We start from the raw sequence: 20,492 nt of genomic DNA, 5'->3' as shown, positions 1-20,492 counted from the left end.
GATGGCTGCCGCCGCTTCCGGGGGCTCCAGCAAGCCACCCTACAGCAGGTGGTCCCTCCAAGACCCCCTGTGCTCCCAAAAGGAGCCCACCAGAGAGACGAGCAGCGGACGGCAATGTCCGTCGCCTACCGGAAGTGATCCGACCTGAAATCTTTTGACTGTGATTCTGGACTTAGATTGGGTGGTGACAAACAATTGGACCTTAGAACTTCCCCTGACCTCACTTGTATCTAATGTTTTGGATTTGGTGTCTCTTTCAAGGCAAGCTTGCCTCTGGGGGGACTTGATTTCTCTTCTAGGTATGGGTGTATGCTTGTGTATTTGCATGCATCTTTGCTTTATCCCTTGCTCATTTGCTTGAAAAGTTCCTAGTGAAGTTTCCAAACCTCCCTGTGTGTTTGTGAGTGTTTGGACTGAGACAAGACATTTATTCAATGAAACTGACTGATTGGAGGAACTGGGAAGGAAGTGGTTGTGAGCATATGCTAAGAATGGTAGTGTGAGGTTTCCAAAAGAGGCCCTGATTAATTTACAAGCCTGGAATCAAAGTTCAAAAGAAATCCAGTCATTTATTAGGAGCAACATTTTTGGCAATGCCTGCCATGGAGTCAGATCTGATTTTCGTTGAATGTTGGCTGAACTTTACTCCTGTTTCTCCCCTCGCCTCAGTCTGTGTCATAAATCACATCAACCAATGAAGTGCTGCAGCAGGCTGTAAAATGTCATGCTTCACGCGCCTGCTGTAGAAATCTGAGATCTGACCCTAGTCAAAGGTATGCATGGAATTCTCTCCGCCTTCTCCTCCAATGCCAACTTGATAAAAGGCATGGAAATGCTTTACAAGTTGAGAGGTTGTAGAAATTTTTGTTACACTAAATCTTATTTAACTTTAAGTTAACTTAACTTAAGTTAACTTTAGCTTTAATAACTGCATAATATTTGCACTGCAATTATGCATATATTGTGCCACATGTTGGGTGTATTTTTCCTATACTTTAAATACCAAATAATTATTTATTTTCACTGTTGCATCCTGATAGAGAGGGATATTATAAATAATGATAAAAAATGTGTGTTTGCTTGCTTGATCTGACTTTTGAGGGCCACACAGGATGAACTTTGCAGTGCAACATGACCTTTGCAGTATTTTTGTACTTGCTAACACAGTTATTTTGTATTTTAATTTGGCTTACTTTTAAATGATGTTAATGGTTTATCAAACCATTGCAGATTGGAATGTAGAAATGATTGGTTGATAACTTTTAACATTCCTAAACTGAAAAGATAACTGAAAAGACTGTTTTTGTTCCCCAGGTCAGGATTGGATGGAACCGTGTTTGCTTTAATAAGATACCTGAAGTGGGTCTTCTGATAAGACTTTTTTCCCCCTCATTAATGTCTTAAATTTTACACCCCTGCTTTTGTCAGATTTCATTTAAATGAAAATGTGTGTTTTTAACATGTTTGACTGCATGTAACTGTTTTCCTATGCAAAGGGAAAGTTCCTTTTGTCCTGACCAATCGACTTTTATAATTTCCTTTGATGGTACTGCATGCTATTTCAACTGACTGCTAGCTGCAGTTTGGCAGTTCAAATCTCACCGGGTCAAGGTTGACTCATCCTTCCATCCTTCCGAGGTGGGTAAAATGAAGACCCAGATTGCTGGGGGCAATAGGCTGACTCTGTAAACCGCTTGGAGAGGTTTTTTTTAAAGCACTATGAAGTAGTATATAAGTCTAAGAACCATTGCTATTGCTAATCAGTGGATCAGAAAGCTAATTTTCAATTCTAACATCAGTGCTTTAATATTGTAAAAGAAAGGGAGAATTGTAGCCAATAAATGCAAGCATATATCTTTCTTGATGTCCTCTGTCAAATTAAAAATGTGAATCATACATGCTTTCTTTCCTATAGCAAAGAAAAAGTTCTACAACCTTCTTCTTAATCCCCAGATAATTCCATTTCATGGTTTCCTAAAGAGAGTGGACTAATAATTAGACAGAAAATATCCATTAATGCTGCAGAAAAAAGAAAAAAGCTGCCAGTAATTCAGACTCATTCTTTGTTTCCAATTTGTAACTCACCTGTCAAAAAGTAGAAGATATTAGAAAGTTGTTATGTTTTGAAAACCTTCATAAGTAAAAAGGGGGAAATTAGGCAGACACGAAGTTAATTTTGCCAGACATGCAAGCTGGTTGGTCTTACAGGAAAGGAGGCCCTGCATGTGGTTGAAGTAAATACTGTCTGGGGAATATATGGAAGGGTCATCATCAAAATAATTGTAGGGTCTCAAGAAGAAACCAACTACATTCCCAAGGGTTGCAGTATTGGGTATATCCTCAGCATGTGGAATATGGAGAAAGCCAGCATTGATCCAGGCAACCAGATCCTATGAAACAAAAAGGGACAATATTATTGTACTGTCTTAGGGCAAAGGCCTGTTAAACAGAAAAGTAGTACAGCAATAAATTCAGAGAAGCTAAATTGGTTAAGTAAAAGAGCAGAGGATGTAGTAAAATCTGGGTGGTAATCTGATAGCATAACCTTTTACTTGCTTGTTTGGAATTGGGGATGTGTAAAAATGGAAAACTGGAGTAGAAAATTGTCACCAAAGACCTTATATCCATTCTGCAAAATTTTATCAACTTTGGTATTAAAAATCCATTAAAATGCAAAACGTAAGGCATAAATCCCATGCATAGTTTCCAAGATCAAATTACCACAACTAACACAAGCACAAACAGGAAAGCTGATCCCGGTATGTGAGAATTTAAGCTGTCCTCTGAACAAGCATCCTAAAAATCACCATGATTGTTCCTTTTCCCCCTAAAGAGAAAGTGCTGCTAAAACTCTTAGCAGCATGTGCCTACTTCCAAAGTAAGCTTTGGATGACAGTCCAATAGGCTACCTTCATAATATGTTGCCTTCCAAGTGAGTTTGACTTCAATTCCAATGCATTTGGACAGCCCCAGATTGTGGGATAATACAATGCAAGATGCTTCGATGGTAGGTGGGGTCCATCTTTACTTACCTCATTGACAATGCTCTCATTGTTTATGAAGTCAGCAAAAGCCACGGGAGGATTCCATGGATCAATCTGATTGTAGGCAGTGGTGCTGAAAGGTTCACTTTCCTTCCTCTTGGTAACAGCTAGCTTATAACTTTTAAGGCAAAGCAAGAAAAGTTGCAGAGATTGAGGTTTATTCATTATTATTTCTTTTAAGATTTTCAGAGATGACTGTTCCAGTCTTGAAAGATAATACAATCACAGGATGCTAATCCATGGCAGTTCAACTATAAAAATATAGGGACAATCATTGTTGTAACTTATTATTAAACTATCAATGAGTTTTGAGATGATTTTACACTTGAACTGCCATGTGCAATTCCATAGATGAGTTGCAGAATCCCAAGACCACTGTGGTGATCTCTGCCAACCTAACAGGTATTATGCATCCTGGTAGATAATCCATTAAATATATTGACCCCAAATTCAGGAGATTAAGGTTTACCAGGAGCATCTCATGGTCCAGAATGAAGAGTACAAATTTACAAGAACATGGCTTGGGTTTCTTCAATACTCAACCAGAGGAATTTCAATTTTTCACTAGTAGCCAGGTGTGCTGACTTCAGATATGATTATAACTGGGTACAATAATATGGCTCAGATTTGTTCAATAGTCAACCAGTACAATTGAAAAGACACATTGAAACCAATAATGTTTCTGAAGGTGACTTGTGCGGGGGGGGGGGTTTTACAAATATCAGATAAATGTTAAAAATATGCATGGCCACTGTTATGTATATAGTTTTCCCTCTGGTCCGCTGCACTAGGGGGCGCTGTGCTAAGCGCTGATTGGCTGACTGCTCTGACAGCGGCATATATAAAGGCTGTCAGAGCAGAGCTCAGCTGTTGCCTGTTAGCGAAGCGCGTGCATTGTGAATTGCCGCGTTGGCAACCTGTTAGCAATAAATTGTTAGCATTCTGTTAAGTCCTGGCTCGCCTCCATTTGTCCACCTGTGTTCTCCGCAAGATAGAACAGCCACCAATAAACAGGTCTATATCAGTGGTGGGATTCAATTTTTTTTATTAGTGGTTCTCTGGGCGTGGCTTGGTGGCTGTGGCTTGGGCATGGCAGGAAAAGATTACTGCAAAATCCCCATTTCCTCCCAATCAGCTGGGACTCGGGAGGCAGAGAATAGATGGGGGCAGGGCCAGTCAGAGATGGTATTTACCAGTTCTCCAAATTACTCAAAATTTCCGCTACCGGTTCTCCAGAACTGGTCAGAACCTGCTGAATACCACCTCTGCTCTATATGCTCTGGATATGGTTATAGCTGATATGAACTAAAAAATGGGTATTTCAGGTCACATTTTTATCTTTACTTTATGTTGTTTGAATTGATAAATGCCATTCTTCCTTTTTTTCTATACATTTAAATTTTATTTCTGTATATCTCAAAACTGATCTGGTTCAGAATTTTCTTGGCTTTTTGGAGAAACATTGGAGGAAACAGAAGATTGTGAAGCTCATTTTAGTACTAAACAGTATTAACATCCAATAATCTGTAGCATTTGTTTTAGGTCAAGTTTAAGAATCCCTCTCAGATTGAGGGTAATTCCCCCAAAATGGAACATTGTAACATGGAAAGTATTTCAACTACTCTTCCAATTATGATTATAGATCTAGGATGGCAAACCTATGGGATGCTTGCCACAGGTGGCATGCAGAGCCATTTGTCAGGGCATGCAAAGCATTGCCCTGTCAGCCTTTTTAAAGCCATTTTTTGCCCTCCCCAGGCTCCAGAAGCTTTATAGGAGCCTGGGGAGGACAGGGCAAAAAGAGCCTCCTGGCTCCCCCCCCCCCCCCCCGGAGGCCCTCCAGAGGCTTCAGGAGCTTCCCTGAAGCCTGCAGAGCAGAGAAAACCGACCCTACGGGCAAACCAGAATTCAGGAACGCACAAAAGGTTGGCTCGTAGGACCGGTTTAAGCCCTCCGAAGCCTTCAGGGTCGTTCGGGAGGCTTCCTTGTAGGCTCTGGAGGACAAAAAATGACCCAACAAGCAAACCGGAAGTCCAGGAATGGACTTCCAGTTTGCTCGTCGGGCCGATTTAAGCCCTTCAGAGCCTTCAGGGACCTTCAGGAGGCTCCGTTCCTGAACTTCTGGTTTGCCTGTAGGGCTGTTTTTTGTGCACTCCAGGGGCTTCAGGGAAGCTCCTGAAGCCTCCGGAGGGCCTCCGAGGGGGCGGGGAGGCTGTTTTCACCCTCCGCAGGCTCCTATAAAGCCTTTGGAGCCTAGAGAGGGCGGAAAAGCATGCAAAAAAGAGCTTCTGTCATGCGCACATGCGCACTGGGGGGGTCGCTCATTGCATTATGGGTGTGGCATGCCCACACACGACCCCCCTGTACTCCCCCCGATTTTGGCACACAAGCCAAAAAATGTTTGCCATCGCTGTTATAGATCATAACCCAAACATACTACATTTGTCAAAGGAACTGTTTCACTTTATGGCAATCCAATAGGGAATTTTTGAGCAGTAGTGAGAAATATAAGCTAAAAGAAACTCTGCACAGTTTGAATAGCACTTTTTTCCTTTATACTGTATTCTCCACAGTTAAGTCTTGTTAAGTCACAGTTAAGTCTAGGCAAGGGGTTGGACTAGAAGACCTCCGGTACCTTCCAACTTTGTTATTCTATTCTATTCTAAATGGAAAAGTTTTCCTTAGCAAATATTTGAAATATTTACATGTTTTAAATGGATTTAAAGAAATCTATCTCTTTAAAATGAATAAATTTGGCAGTTCCTGCCTATCTTATTCAAGCTCTTGAAACCCAAAGACCTGGGTGAACCTATTTTACTTCTGCACTTAGAAATCAGTCACTTACCGACCCCAGCTTAGGCCTGGCTCCATTGGATCCGACTCTAGCAGATGGTCTCCAGAAAAGCTGACTATCTGGATTCGATAGCCTTGATCATGGCCCCACTTGTTTGTGCAGTTGGATGCAAAATAAAGGTATCTAGGCATGTCATCATGGAGACGGAACGCAGCCTTATTCTCGGTGTCCAAAATTTCCCTCACCACCTTCATTCGATAGATGTCATGTTCTGGGCTCCAAGGGGCCTTTATGGTCTCAAAAGCCATGTCATTGCCAACCAGGGTATTTTCCACACCTCAAAAAGGAAACAAGTAGAACAATCAGTACTTTGAGTAGCTGTTGATAAAGGAAAATATTCTTGTTGCATTTTCAGTTTCTTAAAATCAAATTGTTTATACCATAAATGTTTGCTGACAAAGAGATGAAATTGTTATGTTAGTAACAATTAGTACTTCAGCAACTGCTGATGGATCAGACCATTCCTGTTGCATATTCAGCTTCCTAAAATCAAAGTTGCTTCTACATTAATGTTTTGCTGACCCAGAGATGAAATTATGATAAGAGTATGCATAATTAGTTTTTTAGTTGTAATATTCTTATGTTTGCTGCATCAGCATGCAAGAAAACCACACAACCAATTTTCTACAATAAGGTGGCTTCAGAGTAGGCAAAAAGGGCAATAGGATGTGTGATTAACCCAATCAAGATATACAGGAATTTCATGAGAGGAATGTTTATAAATGCAGTAAGAGCATCCACATTGTGGTATTAGCAATATAGTTTTATGGGATCATTGTCTCGAAAGCAGCAGCATTTAAAATGAGTTAAATGAGCTACAAAGAATGCGACAGGGAGAATGTGTCTACGTAACAGAGAGAAAGAAATAGAAATAGAATTGGACCTAACAAGTTTTATGAGGTAATGTTAGTTTGGAAACATTACATTTATGTTCATTTCTAGTTAGTGGAACAAATATGAATAATATGTGACAGATTTTCACAAAATATTTTCAGGCCTTCAACTAAATCTTCAAATCCAATCAAGCTACCTAGAAAATCTCCTAACCTACATGGACACTGTTTAAGCATTCTACACCTGAAGAAGTCATCATCCAACATTTTTTCTGATGACAAATTTCAGTGGAGACTTTTAAAGACATATTTCTCCATGTCCATTCCTATTAACACTTTGAGAGTTGAACAACAGAAAGGAAATGAAGCTGAGGGAACTTGAGACATGAAGTATGGACCTAAGAAGCTTCTTGAATGAGAAGTCAAATGTTTTGAAGGAAAAAAACTAAGAAAGTCCCGTTGCCTTTTGGAAAAGCATCTTTGGGACAACCATGATTTGGATTATTGAGACTCTATAGACACTCCATTATAATACCCTTTTTTGACTTAAATTCTCAGAGGTAGGGGTAAGGAAATAATCTATTAAAGTTTTATTTTATTTTATTTCTTTGACCTGAAACCAGACCCCAGTTCTAAAGCTACCTGAAAAACAACCAATGTACAGATTCAGCTTTAAGTAATAATACAAATTTGCTAACATCTGTAAGAATTACAAAAATGCTGATTGTAAAACTACATGTTCAAAATCCCAAAATATATGAAGACATAATTACAAAATTGATGCCATTATATTTTCTTGTTATTATGAAAGAACTTGAATTAAGTTTTCTGACAAGGCAGTGAATAAATATTCTTTATTTATATTAATTTTAAAAAAACCACCTCACTATTCCACAATTGAAGTTCAAGAACATTATTAGAAGAATAGTAACCATATTCTTGAGTTTGTCTTTATGATAGTTGTAACAGTCATTAGAATAATTCTGAGAAAGCAAATTAAGGCAAAGAGCCTATAACTCCCATGCAAGTTAAAAACATTTTTCCTACTTACCACCAATATCCAAATCCACCTTGAAATGAATATTATGGGTATGAATTGGTCCCAGCACTTTTTCTTGGACTCTATTGCCAAAGTCTTCGGCATCATCAAAGTAAAAATCAGATATAATGTACCCAGAGGCATGGACTCGAACACCGACAACCCCATTTTGATGGAAAATAAAATCCCAGACATAATCATAGTTTTCAACTGTAGATATAGTCCGGAACACAAGATTTGAATCTGCCAAACCTCCATAAAAAGGAGACTGGACGCTTTCAAAATGTCGTCGTAGAGGTAACTCAGCATTCTGCTCAAAGATGCAGATAGCCATTTTGCGGCTAACAGGCAATGAAGTGTCATAGAAAAAATGCCAGTCCAAATAACTGGATAAATAAGGACAATCTACTCCCTGGGTGAGTGGAAAGATATGGGACCCAAGTCCAAAGCTGGCATCCATGTATCTGGTCAACATGGAAGCAGGACTGTTGGAGCCATAGATAGCACTTGCTTCTTGCAAACTTAACTCATAGATTATTCTTTCTCCATTAAATCTGACATCAAAAATACGTGGACCCCTGCTTGCGTCAATTCCAAATGCAAAAGTCCAGTTCAGAAAAGTGACGTGATTTCTGTGAATCCTATAGCGTGGTCCACGAGGTTCATATTGCAAAGGGCCTGGATCTTTTGGTGGCACCCTCTGCTTCAGTGAAGAGTAGCCCCCATCAAGAGGGGCTTCTTTAACCTTGTCTACTCTAACCTTTCCCATATTGAATTGTTCCTCAAGGTCTTCCATATCTTCAAAGTATTGTCCATTATAGAATACTTTTATTACCTTCCATTCAGAAACATCCAAGCTACAATGATCCACTTGGACCTCAAAACCAACTGGATGCAAATAGAAGCCAGTCACATTCTGGAAATGACTCACCCATGTTTTGCGATCTCCTGATTTGAGCCCTAATGGAAATTGATAATTGTACCGAAGATTGCTTCCATTGTAATTTAGAACTTTTTGCATGAAATTTGGAGCCTTCTGATATTCATTTCTCTTTACGAAATCACCGATTTCTTGCAACTCATTTCTCAAAACCATCCTTTGATAATAAGGCAATTTCCTTCCATATTTTTCTACTGTGATATCTTCATGATATGTTGGTTCTGGAAGTGGACCCACCAGATATTCTGTCACATTGGGGTCCAGCTGATTTCCAAAATGGACCACAGCCAGAGCATGACGTGGTGGCTGAGATCCTTGATGATCTAAGAATTGTAATACTTGTGCTTTGGGAGGGAGCTGCAAAGTTATGAAATAAATGCAGTTGTCTGATGGTTTGGCTTGAGGTGTCTCCACCAGTGGCACTCCAAGATTGGACTGTAAATACCTCTTTACTTGCATTATCTCTTCTGGGGTTAAATCTTGAAATACTTGGCTGCCAGCATCCTGACCTTCCTCTTTCTCCTTTTTCTGAGAACTCTCACAATCTGTGTGTTTTTGTCCTCTAGTACAGAAAACCAAGACTAAGATGAAAACAATAGTGATGCATATTGCTATGAGAGAATAAATCACTTTGGAATTCATTTTCCCAACCTATAGACAAAAACATAGATAAAAGTTTGTGAAATTATGTTTAAAATCCTGGCCCCAAATAAATCCCCTTGCATTTACAAAACGCTCCAGAAATTGTGCAAAGATAGCAATGATATGGTCACAAATTCAAGAAACCTACCATCTAGACATGATATTCCCGTTTTCATTCATTAAAACCAAGAACGCAGATGAAAACAGTGGTTGGACACTTCTAAACTGACTGGAGCTTGAAACCAAGTCAGTTATATATAGGTTAAAAGGGAGGAGATCTTTTATGCAAATGTATTTTTATAACTTCTGTTTTAAGGAAATGCAATCTAGAAAGCTTCATAAATCTTTTTTGCCAGCCTTTCCTCATTTTTCAACTTGTCAGCATCCAACACAATTCTCCAAATTGATATATGATTGGACTAGATGCTAACCTCATCCAAGTATTTAAAGAATAATGTAAGTGCCAGGTATTTAAAGAATAATGTAAGTGCCAGTATCAGTCTCTCAGTGATTGCCTTTGATTGCCTTTTAACTTTTTTTTTTTAATGAACCTGGCTTTTAAGGGAAGTTGTTTGGCTGGTATTTAATCTATTGTTAAACTTCTTTTAATAAATATACAGTGCTAATTCAGTATGTTTTGAAAATTTCTACAGTTTGAAAAAGAACTCATGCAACATTTCTGGTTGCAATGGGTTTGCAACTTTCAAAATTTGTTCTAAAGTAAATCATTTTACTATATGGTTGGGCTCTGCAGCATTGCCACCACAGGGAAAAAGAGGCCTTCAATCTGCTCACTACATTTCAAATGTTTTAGAGGAAGATTTATTCATTTTAGCATTAGGACTCGAGTGATATACCAAAGATAAAATGTATTATATCAATTCTCTCTGAGCATAATGGTCCAAGTAAATTTAATATTCTTCTTCCTATAAATGATGACTAGTAAAACTGTCAAATTCAATCATACATCTCAATATTCCTCCTTATTTCAGCAGTTATGTTACTACCAAACAGTATCTGTTGAAGATACTGAAACTAATCAAATGTAGAACAAATCAGAATAAATGATTATCTCTCGTCTGAAGAAAATTCTTGGATCCTTCATGTTTATATAAATAACCACTGAATAATGTAGCAAGAGGGAGAAAGCCCAGATTATTATTTTCCTATATTTATTCCAAACATTCAGATATATTGCAAGATAAAGGACAGAAGCATAAGAAGAGAGCACGCATTATGAAATCCATGTTAAACCTCTAGCATGATCATACAGTCTAAAATTTGGAATTGTGAAGTCACCTCATTTTCTTGAGTTCAGATTTTTTTTCTCACCAACAGTATTTATTTAATTTATATACTACCAATATAAATTAAATCCAGAGTGATTCTGGGCAACTTACAATGGCATAGAATAATACTATATAGATAAATAATTGTCTAACTTGGATTGAAAATCTGCAGCAAAGCAGCTCTTGTGACTCCAAGAGGCAAGTATTTACTCCTTGTACTAGTCCTCACATTCAAGAAATTCACCTCATGTGGTCCTCATGTTGTCCTGTATGACTCCACTAGCTGCAAATTAGCAATAAGTAGTCTTTACTTCCACTGCTCCTTACCTCTTCCCTTTCTTTTGCAGAAGTATCTTAAATTACAAATGGGATGTGATTCATAAAAAACACAAGAGATCATCACATGACTACAAATGCAGTGTACTGTAAGGCTCAATTGCTACCTGTAGCCACACACTCACTGGAAGAACCACACGTTCCTTCCTTGTCTCCTAATAAATATCCACAGGTAATAGATGAGAAGAACTTTGCAGCACATTCATATAGATTTAATTTAAGACCAGTTCCATAGCGCATTTACTCTTAAATGTCCACCAACTTCATGAATCTAACTTTTTCCAGGTACCGTATTTTTTTTCACTGCCTCAGAAGGTTATCTAGATAGAAGATGGCAAATATTCAATGAAATCCATGGGTATTGTGCGCCTACCATGAGGGAATATGTCAAAGTAACACAGAGGTAGACTTTGTTCTGTACCAACATTCAAATTGATCAATGGTTCAGACAGGATCTGAAGCCTGGAAAGCTCCCTAAATTTTAAGGAGAGCTGTAGGAATCATTCCATTTGTCTTCTGGATAGCCCGAGTTGGCAAGAAGATGTGGAAGGGACTTTGCGATCAAATGGTGAAGTACCAAATAAGAGAAAGGAGGACTAGCATGTCCCGTGTTGTGGTACAGCCCAAATGTGGAACAAAAGTTGCCTTTGAAAGTTGTGGGAGCTTCATGACTTGAGGCTTTCAAGTCGGAAATTGGACTGCCATTTGTCAGAAATGGTGCAGGGTCACCTGCATGGGTGTGGGGTTGGACTAGATGACCTACAAGGTCCCTTCCAACTCTGTTAATCCGTAAATAGGACAGCTAGTTTTGGCTTCCTCATTTTTCAAACAGTTTTTTGTTCTATTTATTTGCTGGGTAAGAGATATTTTGATAAGGTATATTTTCCCTCTTGATGATTTCCAATATTTTTAAATTTATTTTTGCTTGAATTATTTTGGAAGTGGGATTGGGTTTTTAAAATAAAGAAAACAAAACACAGTTGTATTTTGCTGGATTTGAACTTTGTTGCTTTTTAAGAAATGTTATTGTTTTTAAAAAAACATATCTGCCAAAACTGTTTGTATTGACTTGATTTTTTTTTCTGCTTCCGATGGGTTTCCCCCCCCCCCCTTATCTATCTCTCTGGGGATACTATCTGTAAACAGTTGTTAATTGAATATTTCATGTCTCAATTAGTTCCATGGCTGTCTTACCGACAATTTTGCTTTTTGCTTTTTGGTCAGTAGAGGGTGCTATTGTTATTTAATTATGTCTAGTTCGTGACTAACAAAATAAGGAACTTTTGACTTAAAAACTTCTATGTAAGATTTTCCAACAAAAATAAACCACTTTATCCATTCAAGATTAGGACTATGGAAGAAAAATATGGATTTAAAAATGGATCAATTGATTGTTAATGCTAAGCAGATCATGCCAATTAAATTGTATTGCATTTTTTGACTGAATTAATGGACCGGTGAAATTCTAGGGCATTGCACTTCAATAAGGCATTCAAAAAAAGTAGACCACAGCCAACTTGAGTTGTACAGAGAAAAGAGTTTTACACTTTCAGCAAGAAAGAAAGGTTGGCAGAAATGTATCAAATTGTGTGTGTGTGTGTGTGTGTGTGTGTGTGTGTGTTTCTAAATATCATGTCTTAAATTAAAAATATCAGTTGTGCATGCCAAGTGATACCATTCCCACCAATAAATTGTCTTTACTACCTCTGCTGCTTATCTCTCTCCTTTCTTTTGCACAGGTATTTTAAATTACAAATGGAAGGGATCTTTACAGGACTCCACAAATTGACTTCACTTAGGAAGGATGTGTGGGCCTCAATAGCTGGCTGTAGCCAAAGCTCCTCTGGAAGAACCACACATCTCCTCCTTCTTTCCTAATAAATATCCACTGGTTATAGGTGAACTTTGCAACACCTTCATACTGATGTAATTTAAGAGGAGTTCTATACACGTGTCCTCATAAATGTCCCCTAGCTTCTTTTACTGGGTGGTTGTGTTTACTGTTTCTGAAGGATATCCAGATACGCAACAGGGGTAGGTTGCTGCTGATTTTACTACCAGTTCGCTTCATGTGCATTTTGCTACATGCGCATGTGCAGTTCAATGTAAATTGTTCTTCATGCAGGCACAGAACAATTTGCAGTGAACTGCGCACGCGCGATCACTACGAAATGATATGGTGGCAACAACAGCAGTGAGGGAACCAGTTCGGGGGCGTGGCAAGCCTGGGTCGCTGCCAGTCTTCGACCCAGGCAAAAGTACCATTATCAGTTCTGCCAAACCAGGCCGAACTGGGAGCAATTTACCTCTGATACACATGTGGCAAATATTTATGTAATCCAATGATTATTTTGAATTGCAAGTGAGTTTCATACTCCATAGCGGGGAATAATGAACTTTGTAAAAGGGGGAAAAAAACAATCTCTATATTAATTTATCCTGCATAATTGGGCTGCATCACTAGAATTGTACATGATCGGTGCCAAAAAGCAGAAATATTTGATTGCAATCTGTGCAAAGTTCTCCTACTGGCAGCTTGTTTGAAAATCCTTGAAGAGCCTGTATTTACAGAGCTTGTGTTTAATCTCCTATGATTAGCGGCTCATTATTTGCCAACATCTTTTTCTGTCTTGTTATGGTTTTGTTCGCATAACAAGACAGGGGCTCCTTTCCATTTCCTTTTCTCCCTTTTCTCCATTTCATTTGCACACACTTCAAGATCAAGGTCTTTAATTATGAAGTCCCCCCATCCCTACCAACTTCTCATTCTGTTTTAAACTTCCCTAAATGAATTTCAGAAAGGCTGGAAAACCTGTTTATTTTCATGGCCCGCTCAGACTCTTACATGGAAACCAACAGAGAGCAGCCAATCCCAATACGGCTAGGCGATCCTGAGCAGCTGCAGGCAAAGGAGGTTACGCCGTCTGCCATCCAGAAGACACAGCTGCCACCTGTCTCAGAAAAAGTAAAAGGGGAGTCTGAGATGCCACTTCCTGTGTGCCTGCCAGTGCAAGTGCTCAACCTTGTGCAAGGGAGAGCAGAGCAAAGGTACTCTGCAAGGCTCCTTGCAAGAATTGTTGCCAATGATTGTCTTGTCTTTCCGAATAAGCAACATCGGTGTTCCTTGGATTTAATAAGAGTGGAGCGCTCAAGTCTCTTCATCGGCAACAACTGCTTGTTAACCTAGGTTCCAGGTGCCTTAATCCTTAACCTGAAATATTTGGACTGTGATTCTGGACTTAGATTTGCTGGTGACAAACAATTGGACCTTAGAACTTCCCCTGACCACACTTGTGTCTAATGTTTTGGATTTGGAGTCTCTTTCAAGGCAAGCTTGCCTCTGGGGGGGACTTGATTTCTCTTCTAGGTGTGGGTGTATGCTTGTGTATTTGCATGCATCTTTGCTTTATCCCTTGCTCATTTGCTTGAAAAGTTCCTAGTGAACTTTCCAAACCTCCCTGTGTGTTTGTGAGTGTTTGGACTGAGACAAAGCAAAATGGAAGTGATTGTGAGCATATGCTAAGAATGGTAGTAGAAAGTTTTGTTATGCTAAATCTTATTAGTTAACGTTAGTTTTAATGACTGTATACTATTATTTGCACTGTGCTTATGCATATATTATGCCACATGTTCAATGTATTCCGCCTATATTTTAAATACAAAATAATTATTATTATTTTTATTTTCATTGTAGTTGGGTTGCATCCTGATGAAAAAGAATATCATAAATAATGATAAAAATGTATGTTTGATTGTTTGATCTGACTTCAAGTTAGACCTCCTATTATTGTGGACTTTAACTCATGCTATGCTGGCTGGAGAATTCTGGGAATTGAAGTCCACAAGTCTTAAAGTTGCCAAGTTTGATCACCCTTGTATTAGATTATCCTGTATCAGAGAGAGATATAACAGGCTTTCCTTTCTTACAAGACTCCTGCTTCAACCACAGCATCTTGCAGTCCTGCATTTTTGCTTATTTGGGGTCCCTGATTCTAACTATCCTATCCATGAGTTCATCCTACAATTCTGATTTAATCCCTCATACTGATTACTGGCTAGATGACTGAATCTTCCCATCCCTACAACGAAAGTCCTACTCCTTTTGAGAAGCCAAGCAGTTCTGGGCCTAATCAGTGCTTGCCTATATGTCAGAGTCCTTCCAAAGAGTTTCACACTTTCAGCAATATTAAGAAAGAAAGGTTGGACAGAAATGTATCAGATAAAATAGATGAAAGAAACCTCATTCCATTGTTTAGGGGTTTTTGCCAGAAGAAAGACAAATCATTCATATGCCAGATCACATGCCTTATTTCTTAAAAACACGTAACTCTAGATAATTTTACAACAGGGGGTTCCTCATCAGTGTTTTAATATTGTAAAAGGAATGGAGGATCGCAACTAATAAACACCAGTATATGTAATTCTCAATGTTCTCTGTCAAGTTAAAAATGTCAGCCTTGCATGCTTAGAGACAGTATTCCTAAAGCAAAGAAAGGTTCTACAACATAGAATAATACTCAGACAAACAAAAATATCCATTAATGCTGCAGAAAGAAGAAACTATTAGCTACCTGTATTACACATTCATTGTTTGTTTCCAATTTCTAATTCACCTGTCAAACAGTGAAAGGCATGAGAACAGGGGTGTCAAACTCAAAGCCCAGGAACCAGATCTGGCCCATAGGGTGCTTAGATCTAGCCCATGGGGCCATTCTGGGAACAGTGAAGGATTGGCTCGCAGTTCCTCTACCAGTGAAAACAGAGCTTGGGTGGGTTGCGTATCACCACTGAAACAGAACCGAGGAGCCCGTTTTTGCTGGCAGAATGCTCACAGGCGCCCCCTCCATGAGTGATGTCAAGCTGGCCACACCCACATCTATCCTGGCCACATCCATCCTGGGCCCCCAAGGTCAAACACAACCATGATGCGGCCCTCAATGAAATTGAGTTTGACACCCCCCTGCATTAGAACGGTGTTATGTTTTGAAAAATCCTCATAAGTGAAAAGGGGGGAAATGGGCAGATATTTTTGCCAGACATGCAAGTTGTTTGACCTCTCAGGAAATGGTTGTCGAAGAAAACACTGTCTGGAGAATACTTGGAAGGGTCATCATCAAAATAATTGTAGGGTCTTAAGAAGAAACCAACCGGACTTCCGGTTCCGGCAGCTACGGCGACGGGCAAGGACTTTGCCCGCTCCCGCTCTTCGGTGGGCTTCCCCCGTCTTCGGGGGGGCACAGGACGCCCCGAAGAGGCGCCCTGCCGAAGGAGCGGCTCGTGGAAGGCTCTGGCACCGGCGGCGGCTGGTGGGGGCTTTTCCGCTTTGCTCCAGGCACCAGGGAGCAGTTTTGGAGGACGCGCCTGCGTCTCGCCCCATGCCGATCGGAGAATGCAAAACTGAAGGAAGCAGCGGCGGTGCGGTGAGATGCTTCCTCTCTTCATCCCCTTACTTTTGAATTGAAAGGCTTTTCAGTACTTTTAAAAGTTAATCTTTCGGAGTTACTCTTTGAGGAGCGGCTAGAGGGGAGGGGGATCCCCCCCCTTGGACAAGCGGCTTGTTAAAATTCTGCTCTCGCCCCCTGGGGAAGGAGGAGGGGGGAGAGCCAACTAACGATGCCTCACCCCAGTAAAAGTGCGTTTCATGGGACTTAGATCCAGAACTTATTGATGACCTGAGAACTTTTTGAACTTTTAAAATTTTCTATGCCTCTGAGCCCAAAGCTGGCAGGGCAAGATGGCACACTTCCGTTGTCTTCATGAACTGTGAAACCTGACTCCACCTTTAAAATTCAGGCTTCCGGTCTTTGTCTCCGAGTCACCCAGAGGAATCTCTTGTGGATTGCTATTTTCTGAACTCTTTGGAGAAAAAACTTTCATCTATTGCTAGAGTGATTAAAGAAACTCCCACCTGTTTGGATCCTCTGCCTTCTGGACTCGCCTGCCTGCTCTACTTCTCCAGCTGCCCAGTTCCTACACTGACTGATCTCTTTGTTTCATAAACCATGTCTCCAAAAAGACCACCCCCTGGAAAACCTGGCTTTGCCACTTCTGCTCCAACATCTGCAACATCCAGCCCAGCCACACAGTCAAAGATAACAGAACTGATGCAACCTAAGACTACAGAGATAGACCTTCAACAAATGCTTCAACAAATTTTACAAGGCCAGGAGGAAATTAAGAAACAGCTAAGGGAAATGAAAGATGAAATTAAAGAGAATCAAGCTCAAATTTATAAGAACTCACAGAGACTGGACCTTGTGGAGGGTGGGGTGGCGGAGGCGAAAGGGGGGGGGTAGAGGCTTTACAGAAGGGGAACAAAGAACTTGATATCCAACAAATGAAAACAGAGTTTGAGAGAATGTCCTTTTATCTTAGATTTCAAAATGTAATAGAAGCAGATGGGGAAAACATAAGGGACATTATGACTAATATTCTAGCTGAATACATACACAAAGATAAACAGCAGATGGAATGGGAAATAGATCTGGTCTATAGAGTGAATTCAGCATATGCCAGAGCACATAATGTACCCAGGGAGGTTCATATTAAATTCCTTAGGAAAACCACAAGAGATGAAATTCTGGGTGTACAAAGGGGGCAAACACTGACATACCACGACAGGGAGATAACCATTCTGAAGCAGATTCCCAAAAAAATTAGGGAAAAAAGGAAAAGCTATTCGCAATTGGCGAATAAACTGGGTGTGGTTTAGATGGTTGATGCCTGAAGGTATGCTGATATTCTGGGAGGAGACAAGAATCAGAATCAACACACCCATAGAGGCACAGGCCTTTATGGAAAAAAATAAAGCGAACCTTGAAAAAACAGAAGATACCACAACGGTCACACAGGACACGGGAGGGGCCGGAGCTCTGCCAGCGGGGGGTGAAGGGGAAACACTAAGAAAGCTCAGATCACAAAAATGAATAAGAAAACCACAATGTTATAAACAGACCGAAAGTAATAATGAAATTATATCTAGACTATATATCATAACTATATAAATTGATTGAAAATTATTTTTTCTAGAATTAATATGCTGATTTTTTATCATTATGTATTAATGTTTGATATTTAGATGTAACCTATGAGTTTGGAGGGAGGAGGCGTCTGCCACACTTGCAACTGCCAAAATTTGTAACCATTCCACTTACCCTTTTCCTTATAAATGTTTTAAAAAACCAATAAAACTTTTTGGAAAAAAAAAAGGAAAAAAAAAGAAGAAGAAACCAACCACATTTCCAAGGGTTGCAGTATTGGGTATGTCTTCAGCATGTGGAATATGGAGAAAACCAGTATTGATCCAGGCAACCAGATCCTGTGAAAGAAAAGAGATAATATTATTGTACTATCTTAGAGGAAAGACCTACTAAACAGGTAGGTAGCACACAGTGGTGGGTTGCAGGCGGTACGCCCCAGTACGGGAGTACCGGATACCATTCCGGTACAGTGCTCTGGAGGACCCACCCGCCCGCCCAAGCTCCTTACCAGTCTTTTAAGTCTTTGGCGCTTCCGCTTCTGTGCACGGCACATACAATGCCTGCACGACACTCCACTGAGCAGGTGGAGCATCGTGGAGGCTCACAGAGGTGCTAAGACACATTGATGTGCTGCGCACATCCACATGGATGCCACCAGACCCGTTCCAACCGTACCAGTTGAAACAGGATCTGGAACCCACCAGTGGTAGCACAGGAATGGATTGAAAGAAACTAAGTTTGTTAAGTAAAGCAGCAGATAATTTAGTAAAACGCAGGGATAATTTGACAATATGATTTTTTGTTTGTCTACTTAAAATTAGGGATGTGTGGAAATGGAAAACTAGAAGAACAATATTGTTAGCAAAGACCTTAGATCCATTCTGCAGAATTTTGGGATAATAAGCTACAAAGTGCTTCGATGGTAGGTGGGGTCCATCTTCACTTACCTCATTGACAATGCTCTCATTGTTTATGAACTCAGCAAAAGCCACAGGAGGATTCCATGCGTCAACCTGATTATAAACAGTGGTGCTGAAAGGTTCAATTACCTTCCTTTTTGTAACAGCTAGTTTATAACTAAAAGGCAAAACAAGAGGACTTGCAGAGATTGACATTTATCAATTATTATTTCTCTTCTTAAGATCTTCAAAGGTTATTGTTCCAGGCATGAGTCTTGAAAGGCAATATAATGACAGAATGTTGTTCCATGACAGATATAAAAACTTAGGAACAATCATTGTTTTAACTCATTACTAAAATACTTTCGAAATTTGAGAAGATTTTAAGCTTGAACTGCCATATGTAATTACATTGATGAGTTGCAGAACCCCTAAACCACTGTAGAGATCTATGCCAAACTAGCAATGGCATGGGATTCCTTCCTGGTAGGGAGTTGATTAAATATAGTGATCCAAAACCACAAAGGGAATTAAATTTCAGTTTAGCACTTCAAATTGGGTCCAGAAATACATGATTACACACAAAATAATATGGCTCAGATTTCTTCAATACTCAACCAGAGCAATTGGAAAGACATGCTGGAACCAGCTGTGTTTCTGAAGAGGACCATTGGATGGTAATTACAAAAATCAGACAAGGGGGGAAATTATGCATGGCTATCAATAGACAGATCTTTCTACTCCAGATATGGTTATAGCTGATATAAACTTAAAATGAATTTGAGGCCACCATTTTACCTTTCATTTATATTTGGATTTGTTTGCATTAACAGAAGGATACAATCAAGATCAAGTGAGGTACTAATAACACTCTATAAAGCCTTAGTAAGACCGCATCTAGAGTACTGCATCCAGTTTTGGTCACCACACTATAAAAAAGTGGGGAAAAAGTTTAATACAGAAGAAGAACCTGTGCAAAAGCCCCTTTAGCCATGGCCCACAACTGCACATTGAGCAGGAGCTGAAAAACCAGGAAAACCCCCAGATTGTGCACTAGGTTTAGCCTAAAGAAGAGAAGGCTAAGAGGTGGCATGAATGCAGTCTTTCAAAATCTGAGGGTCTGTTGCAGAAAGGAAGATGTGGATGTACTATCCTGAAGACAGGGTAGGAATGGGTAGGGGCTTTTCAGAGAATGACCCACACTGAAAATCAGGAAGAATTTCTTGAATGTGAGCTATTTCACCCATGACTGAACCTGGAGGACTTGGTCTTGGTGCCTCATACTTTATAACCTTCTGTTTGGATCATTGCAGTGTAGTGAGTTTGGGGCATTTTTTTTATGACTGTGCAACGCCCTGTTCCACGAGCTGTTGAGCTGCATTGACTCCAGGTAGCTTTTGTGTGCCATTGAAGATAGTGTTGATTACCTATAAAGTTCTCCTTGGCATAGGGCCAGGCTATTTGTAGAACCACCTTTTTCCTATCATTTGTGCACAGAGCTGGAAGAGAAGGCATAATCCAGGTCCCTTCTATTAATCAATGTCACCTCGTGTGTCTATTTCATAAAAGCAATCATGTAAGACTCCACTAGTTACAAATTACCCATAAATAGTATTTACTATCACTGTTGCTTGTC

At 39.8% G+C, this 20,492-nt stretch overlaps 1 protein-coding gene across 1 annotated transcript; it reads right to left on the bottom strand.

Annotated features, from left to right (window-relative positions):
• Positions 1-2,105: 2,105 nt before the first annotated feature.
• LOC309392611 (amine oxidase [copper-containing] 3-like) lies at positions 2,106-20,103 on the bottom strand (the record flags this gene model as incomplete). Its single annotated transcript, XM_081954041.1, has 7 exons — positions 2,106-2,390; positions 3,033-3,162; positions 5,890-6,175; positions 7,783-9,361; positions 18,212-18,295; positions 18,905-19,034; positions 20,006-20,103. 7 exons carry the CDS (start codon positions 20,101-20,103, stop codon positions 2,106-2,108), a joined length of 2,592 nt encoding a protein of 863 aa, XP_081810167.1.
• Positions 20,104-20,492: the final 389 nt, after the last annotated feature.

Source organism: Natrix helvetica (assembly GCF_964273705.1).
Source record: "Natrix helvetica genome assembly, chromosome: 5".
Lineage (NCBI taxonomy): Eukaryota > Metazoa > Chordata > Lepidosauria > Squamata > Natricidae > Natrix > Natrix helvetica.
Note: the sequence above shows the minus strand (reverse complement) of the source record. Positions and strands in the feature narration are given on the sequence as shown.